The sequence below is a fragment of the Heterocephalus glaber genome, unplaced genomic scaffold (genome assembly GCF_053883595.1).
Source record: "Heterocephalus glaber isolate CG9 unplaced genomic scaffold, H.glaber_assembly_v1.0 deba00001553, whole genome shotgun sequence".
NCBI lineage: Eukaryota > Metazoa > Chordata > Mammalia > Rodentia > Bathyergidae > Heterocephalus > Heterocephalus glaber.
In genome coordinates, this window is record NW_028258344.1 from 16645139 (window position 1) to 16653134 (window position 7996).

At 38.7% G+C, this 7996-nt stretch overlaps 1 protein-coding gene across 1 annotated transcript in view; it reads right to left on the reverse strand.

Moving 5' to 3' along the window:
• Positions 1 to 7685, reverse strand: part of Trpa1 (transient receptor potential cation channel subfamily A member 1) — a 45568-nt gene extending 37883 nt beyond the window's left edge. Inside the window, exons 1-2 of the mRNA XM_004842180.3 lie at positions 7401 to 7685; positions 1685 to 1844 (exon numbers count right to left, since the gene is read on the reverse strand). Of these exons, the coding sequence (XP_004842237.2) occupies positions 1685 to 1844; positions 7401 to 7511 (271 nt within the window). The 5' untranslated portion in view covers positions 7512 to 7685. The remainder of the gene's footprint in view (positions 1 to 1684; positions 1845 to 7400) is intronic.
• Positions 7686 to 7996: the final 311 nt, after the last annotated feature.

Here is a 7996-nt window from a genome sequence, read left to right on the forward strand (position 1 = left end):
CAGCTTGAGCCCTGATGCTATACATAGTTACCACATATTTCTACAATACAACAAATGATACTATTTATCCTGGGGGCTTAGCATGAGAATTCTATGTCATTTCATCCTAAAGTGCCCTGTATCTACTCTAAAGCAGAAAGGGCTGTCTGCTGTATCAGTCATTTCAATCAGTGGTCATGTATCTTTATGTCTGTGGAGGGAGAAAACGATTCACTCATAAATGGGGGTCATCTATAATACCTGGATCTAAGATATGGCCAAGTTTCCCGTTTTTCTCTTTTTAAAAGTTTCTCTCTCTGATCCTTTCATTCACCTCATTCTCAACAACAACCACACACACACACACAACACACCCACCAAGAATTAGACACATCCTCACACACATTTCTTGACCATTCTGTCTGAGCAAGATGGAACACTCTATTCAGTACCAAGTTTAAACAGGTATCCATGCTTACACCCATTTACTAACTAGATAACTTGAATTAGGCCTTTACGTTTACCACTTTTCAGAACTCATTTTTACCAACGTCACTGGGGACTCTTAATATAAAGGCTTTCTTGTGTTTTTCTTCCTACGTGATCTCTTTAGAGCCACTGATCCTTGTGACTCATCGGTCCCCCAAATTTCTCTCTATTTATATGTCATCAGTCTCTTACTCATTACCCTGTTTATACTTTCTCTGGTTCTTCTACTGCTATCTATCTTTTCTTGTCGGTATTCAACTGTTAGCTACCTTTGTTGGGAATCTATGGTCTTCTAAAATACATTCATTAATTCCCACAGTCTCATCTACTTCTATGCAGTAATGGCCTTGTGAGGACGGCTCCTTTCCTTCTACATTTCTGATTGTCTAATGGATTTCCAAGGTTCTGTCCCCTGGGTCATTCAAACTCAGTGTGACTCAATCTCCTCACACCCCCACGCTTACATTTTTTTTCTTTTATTTACTTACATCCCTGGGGGGGGTGTGTCCTATCAGCCTGAGCTCTCTCAAAGTTAGTCCAGCTCAAACCAACTATTCTCCATGTTCAATCCACTGTCAAGCACTGTTGAACATAACTGCCAATATCTCCTGAACTCTCTCTTTTTCTTTATTCAGATCTCACAATCACAATGGAGCCTTATCTTCTCTTTATGCTAAATAGCTTTTTGCCTAGACTTCTATTTCTATTTCATCTTCCACGGTATTTATGGAATTATACAACAAAGATCTTGTCATACCATGTCACTATTGAAATCTCTGTGCACCCACTTCCTTCAATATCTACAGTTCAATTTCTCAAAGAAGGTGGGTATGCAATGATGGGAGAGGGAAGACATTACATCTTCTTGAGATGTCAACTTTATTAAATGACAATTAATTGAAATGTAGAATAAAATCCATTAAAGTAGTAAAGAAGATATGTAAAATGTATCTGAATTTTTATTATCTGTCCAGAAATCCAAAGAAAGTCTCAGTTCCTGTGGGTGTCCCAGATCTCTGCACTCTCCTTCATAGTAGTTTAGCAGTAACATTCAAAAAGTATTGGTCTGTAGGGAAACTCACACTCCAGGTAATTATATTCAGATCCTCTGTAATCTGGCACTAATTAATCTACCTTTTAGAATCTTTTCATACCACTCTTCCCTGTGACTTTAACACAATGATGGACTTATGGAATACTTGTAACATTTTGTTACCTTCACAAGAAGAACCACTGATAATCATCTTCATCAGTTCTAGCTGACCCTCTGCTGCAGCATGATGCAAAGGAGAGACATTTGCCTCCTTATATTTGTTTAATTTCCATCGATTCTTGACAAAGTGTTGTAATCTACATTTGTTTCCTTCAAAAACCACCTAGAGAAGTATATACATAAAACTGTTACTTTAAACAAGAATATGCAAAGCTTCTAATATTCTTTAAAAGTTTAATATTACTCCAAATTATTATGCTTATATAAAGGTAAATATTTTTCTTTTTTTTAAATTCTTTTAAAAAATTTTTACTCTTACCTATATGCCATATATAATGATCACATTCATCATAGGGAATTTATACCTGTACATGACATATCTTAATTTTTCATTTCCCATTTCCCTCCTCTCTCTGCTACCCTTCTTCCCTTCCCCATTTTCAAAAACTTTGCTTCAATGTTTTCCCTTTTTTCTTGAAGAACACAGAATTCTTACAGACATAAAGTAAAAGCAAATCCCTAAGTATTGATAAGCATATTAAATAAATGTTTTGGCCTTCTGATCATAAACCTGCCTATGCTGGAGAAATAAAGGCTTTGAGGAAAGTTTCAAAGTAAACTTAAGGAAATAACTTAAGGAATTTAAGAATGTGCTCTGAGAACCAATAAATGTAACAAAAATACAGAAGAATTCACTTTGTCTGATGAAAATGAAGTCAAACTACATGAGAAATTTGGATTAGAAAAAGGATTTCTAGGAATGCAAGGATTATTAAATCCAGGAATCTAAATTTTCTGTTCTCCCTTAGTTTCCCTACCTACAGTCAATTTCCATCCAGTGTTTCCCTATATAACCAGAGCAAGAATCATCCTGAATCTTGTCTTATAATTTACTTGGTCAGTAATCTAAAATGGTCGCCCACTCTCCTGGGAATGAGTATTCTTTCTCTTTTGAACACTGGGTACCTGACTCAGGCCAAGTGGGTCAGGTTGAGCTCCTCCTATTCTTTGCAGGCAGGAAAAGCTAACACTCATGTGCACTTGCCTGAGCCAGATCTCAGGACACTGATGGGTTACTAGATCCACTGCCCAAAGGCATGCAATATGAAAAAGAGGTGCATGCAAAATCCACCAACACAGAATGAACAATTTGAAGGAATGAGATATCATAAAGCATAAGAACAGGCATGAGAGGGCAGGCTCAACAGGTTTTTAGCCCTGTCAGCTGCTGTCATTGGCCTGTAAATGTGCAATTCTTAAAAGATGCTTGGGCCGGAGATTTAGCTCAGTGGTTCCGCCACCTGCCTGGAAAGTGCAAGGTCCTGAGTTTGATTCCTGGTACCAAAAAGAAAAAAAAAAAAAGAAGAAGAAGATGCTTACTTCTGCTCCCGACAGGCAAAGATCAAGAGCTGTTTTGAGTACCACACTTTCTCCTAACACTTCCTTTTTTATGCTCTTCATCATGTGAGAACTGGAGGTGATTGTACCATGAATGATATTCTGTTTTCTCCTTGTAAAATTTTGAGATGATAATCTCTATGTTCATCTCACAAGATGTAAAAAAAATCCCTAATAGGATTTTTTTAAACATATGAGAATTAAATTACTAAAAATTAGGTGCTTGAGATGTAATTAATGATAGAGTGTTAGCCGAGCATGGGCAAGGCCCTGGGTTTGATCTCCAGTATTTAAATTACTGAAAATAAAATAAAACTTTAAAGAGTATTTTATTTAGTATTTGTAATGTTACTATTGCAATTTTTTTTTACAAAATTTTAATGCTGTTAACTTGTCCCTATTAGCCTTGCATTATTTAAATTTAAATGTATTGGATAAAAAAGTATACTGTTGTTCCTAAAATTTATTAATGAATCATCTCATAACATCCATATTGACAAACTATTTCCTGATTCAACTATTTGAAACTTCTTAGTATCTGTCTTATACAGAAAATTAAGAACTTTCTGCATTATTAATTACAGAAGTATTTAAGTATACTTCAAGTGAGTGAAGATTTTTATTCAAAGTTGCTTCCAGAATTCTTGCCTATATTTGAAAGTGAATAGTAAGGTATTATCCATAAATATAAAAACCATACCTTATTCTATTGTTAACATTTTTACATTGTTCAGATACGATATCATTGATTACATACTACATTGGAGATGTGATGCAATGACATTGCATTAGATATTCTGATATTTGGCTGCCAAAGGCACAGTTAAATCTGTAGTTGAACTGCGGGTTTTGGTTCCAGACTGAGGTTAACAGGACCCTGAACTGCACATGGCCTTCTCTGGAAGCCCGATGTTCACATCTGCAGGATGTGCTTCTGTGCCTGTGCTCTGCAAGACCAGTTACCTGAACATGCGGCACCTTCTTCCTCTCCTTGTTCTCCATCCACCTGGCTTCCAGCAGCCCTCGTAAATTCTATCTCCTGGGAGGCCTATCTAACAGTGCTAGCATCCCATCCTCCATGTAGCCTCTCTTACTCTGTCTGGAGTTCAGGCTGGTATCTCTCAGATGCCACAAGATGTACAGTCACTCAGAATGTAGGAGAATGTGTGCTGGGCTTTTCAGGTTTTCAGCGTTTTCTCCTCTTTAATTTCTAATATAATAACTATTGGTAGCTATAACTTGTAAACAAGCCTTCTTCAAGATTTTCCATATTGTTATGTTAAAAAGGGTTCTGAAGATAACAACAAATTTGAGAAAAACTAGTTCTTCTTTAATCCCTCATGCATTGTCTATGCTAAGAGTTGACTACACTCACTTTTTCATGATACTTTTATGTGTAGAAATGTTTTCATCTAGGGAGGGAAGCAAAAAAGAAACCACTAAGAAATCACTCTTCTATACAGCAAACTCTTAGAGATGTATCACTTTTAAACTGAGAAATTGAATTCCATATAAGCTACATATACCTTTTGTGACTTCAGGTTATGCCAATGAGCACCCAGCCATTTCTGCATTTACTCACATGCAGTAATGCATTTTAGATGAGCTTCTTACAGAAATAGGCTCATTCTTAAGAAAGTGTTTATCCAAATCCAAGTTTAGCACTTGCATTTGATATGATCTTTGGATGCTAATAAAAGGACTCTACTGCCCACCTCATGACTGAAAGAGGAGTTTACAAGTCTGGTTGCTGGTGTGCTGTTGACACACATGCAACTCAACAGTCTTTAGAGGAAGTACTAGATTCACATGCTCACTGGCACTATTCAACTAAAAATGACAAACAGTACCTAAATAATTGACAAGAGCACATGAGGTGTGCTAGACAGTCTCAAATGAGGAAAAGACATGCCACTGAATTTTGAAAAGGACTCTTAAATAAAGTTCCCGAAGGTAAGCCTAGGATGCCATTTAGACAAATGATACCATGTAGTTTCCTCCTGTCTCATGGTAACTTCAAGCTCTTTTGGATTCCGAAATATTTCTAGATTCAATACATAATAAAGTGTCTACAGTACTTTTAGAGAAGCTAATTCTAATGAGGCTCTTTAAATCAGAGATTTAAAATATATCCATTTTAGTTGGCTTTAATGAAATACACATAAGTAGTAAAGGGACCAAAAAAAAAGGAAGGAAGGAAACCAGAATGAAAGACTTAACAATTGAAAGGTTAAATGCTAAAGTATTAACACTCTTGAAAATTATTTTTAAAAGGAAATGGTATCTAACAGTTCTTTTTCTACATTTTTCACATTTTGCAAGTTTTCTGTGATCTTTTGATTTTGTTAGAGTTCGTGAGATTGTGTGTGTGTAAAAATATGTTAAATATCATATCTTTCATATCAGAAACCCACCAAGAAAGTACTTGAGTTCAAATTTTTCCCTAGTTTTATATATATGTTGCTTTAAAATGAGGTCAACCACTGGGAGTTTATGGAATGATCTGAAACTACTGCAGTTGATGAAATGAAAATATCTAAACCTCTCAGTCTATAAGTCATAATATAGCCTTAAATAACATGAGGGGTTCTACTTGATTTAGTTAATAAGACTGAATAAAAACAAGAAAAAAAATTGAAGTCTGGAGTGATGGCACACACCTGTAATTCCAGCAATCTTGGAACCTGGGGCAGGAGGATCACAAGTTCAAGCATAGCCTGGGCAAATTAGGGAGATGGTGTCTCCAAATAAAAAATAAAAAAGAGCTAACCATGTAGCTCAGGACAATCACTCTGGGTTCAATCTCCAGTACCAAAAAAGGAAAGAAAAAAGACTGAAACTGGACTGTAGAAACCCTCTAGCAACTATCTGTAAAAAAAAAAAACTACATAGTTATTTTTCAAAATTTTTAAATTTCTCCCTGTTCCATGTTACTTCCAAAGATGTTACGCTAGTGATAAAATCTATTTATGTATTAGTTCTTCGAAGTAAACCAAAGATCTTACTTAATATGCTAATATGAAGGAGGATGAAAAAGTCACAGTTGAATCTGTATGTGTAGACTCTAGTTTAGAGATCTGGTTTGCTGGTCGGTGTGACTTACTACACAACTTACACAATTGGCAATTTTGTCAGTTCATGCAACCTGCTTTAGTGGTCATTTGCCAATGATCATAAAGTTAAAACTGTATTTCTCCTGATTCTTCTAGAACTTTCACACAAAAATATTAAGACTGAGAAGCCACATCTACAATCACAAACACACCGTATACAACTTAGTGTCTATCAGTGCAGGACTGGTTAAATACACCATGATACATTCATACATGAGTATTATGAAGCTACTAAAAATGAATGAGGCAAATCTCCAAGCACTGTTTTGAAAAGTATTCTAAAATACATTTCATAAGCAAATCAAAGTCCAAATCTCTGCAGCTTCATACCTTTGTAAATAAAAGAAAGATATATGAACATATGTGTATTTGTATAAGCATTATTTTTCCTGGAAAATGCAGGAGCTATTAGCATGGTTCCACTGTAGAAAGCACTGGGGGTTTGAAAAGTCACTCTTAATGATACTTTGATTCTTGAGAGACTGTCCCTCCTTCTGTCAATCTGAGGAAATCCATAGTCAACAGCCTGTGCCCCGCAGAATAGAAGAGTACATCAGGTGGTAGTACTACCTTAGGTCAAAACATCCGGAGAACTGGATAATAAACAGAATCCCCATCCCAGTCACCTACCCACCTTCAAAAAGTTAATCTGTTAATCTTTCTGAGGCCCCCAGGGCCAGTCCTGCTTCAGTTCAATGCAAAGCATTGTTTGCAGGGTGTGGGTCTCTGTTTCACACTACTGGACAAGAATGCTCCTCAACCCCTATGTACCTTTGTATGGCCATCAGCCAGAATATTGCCTTTCAGCTGTCTGATTCTAAAAGAAAGCCTATAAAAAGTCCAAGGGAAATGGCACACACTACACAATTGTTTTGGTTTTAGGTAATTGACTTTACTCTGCTAAATGCCAAAGGAGGTACTTTTTGGGTAGATCTCCGGAAATTGTAGATGCCCACCACCCACCAAGAACAAGTTGAAAAGCAACCAGCAGACAGAAAGGACAAAGCAGTCACTGGGCAGACGCGTTACAAGCGCGGTCCAGCAGGCTCCCCAGCGGCGAGAAGTTCTTACATGGTGCACACTCCTAAAGCAAGCATCTGCTCGCCTCATCTTGCTGCTACCAGTTCTGGTATCCAAATGTTATCCGCAAGGAAACCACCAGACCACCCGCCCAGACTTTGAAGCCCGTCCTGACGGCCCAGGTGTACCTTAAAGTCCTTGGAGTCAGACATGCTGTCAACGCCGTGGTAGACTACCGCTTGGGGCTCCTTCTCCCCAGTGCGCAGCATCTTCCTCAGGCTGCGCTTCATTGAGTCCATCTGGGCGCCACCTAGTGCAGCGGCTCTCCAGGAGTAGTCACCTGCGGCGAGAGCGCGCGGGCAGCGAGGCAGTTGGCAGGATCTGCGCACGGCGGGTCCGCTCGGATTCCGAGCTCCCGGCGCGGCCAAGATCCGGGCAGCGGAAAACTCTCCCCGGCGTTCGGTGGAGAACTTGGGGGAGTTCTGGGGCCCTGGGCTACTTGTAGCCCAGAGAGCAGGCGGGGCCTAGGGAGGAGGCAGAGACTGCGGACCTGAAAACAGCATCCGCACCGGACTCGCCCCTTTGGAGGACGACCTGACTGTTTGAGCAGATCAGGGCGAATCTAACAACCGTCCTGGGGGCCGGAGGAGCGGATGAGGGGTGCGATAGGAGAGGATGCAACTGAGTGCATTAGGAAATCAGCCCCCCCCCCAAAAAAATCCTCCTGGATTTGTCTTGCCCTTGTTGGCCTCCTTTGGGGGATCTCTTGGATTTGGAAATAAAG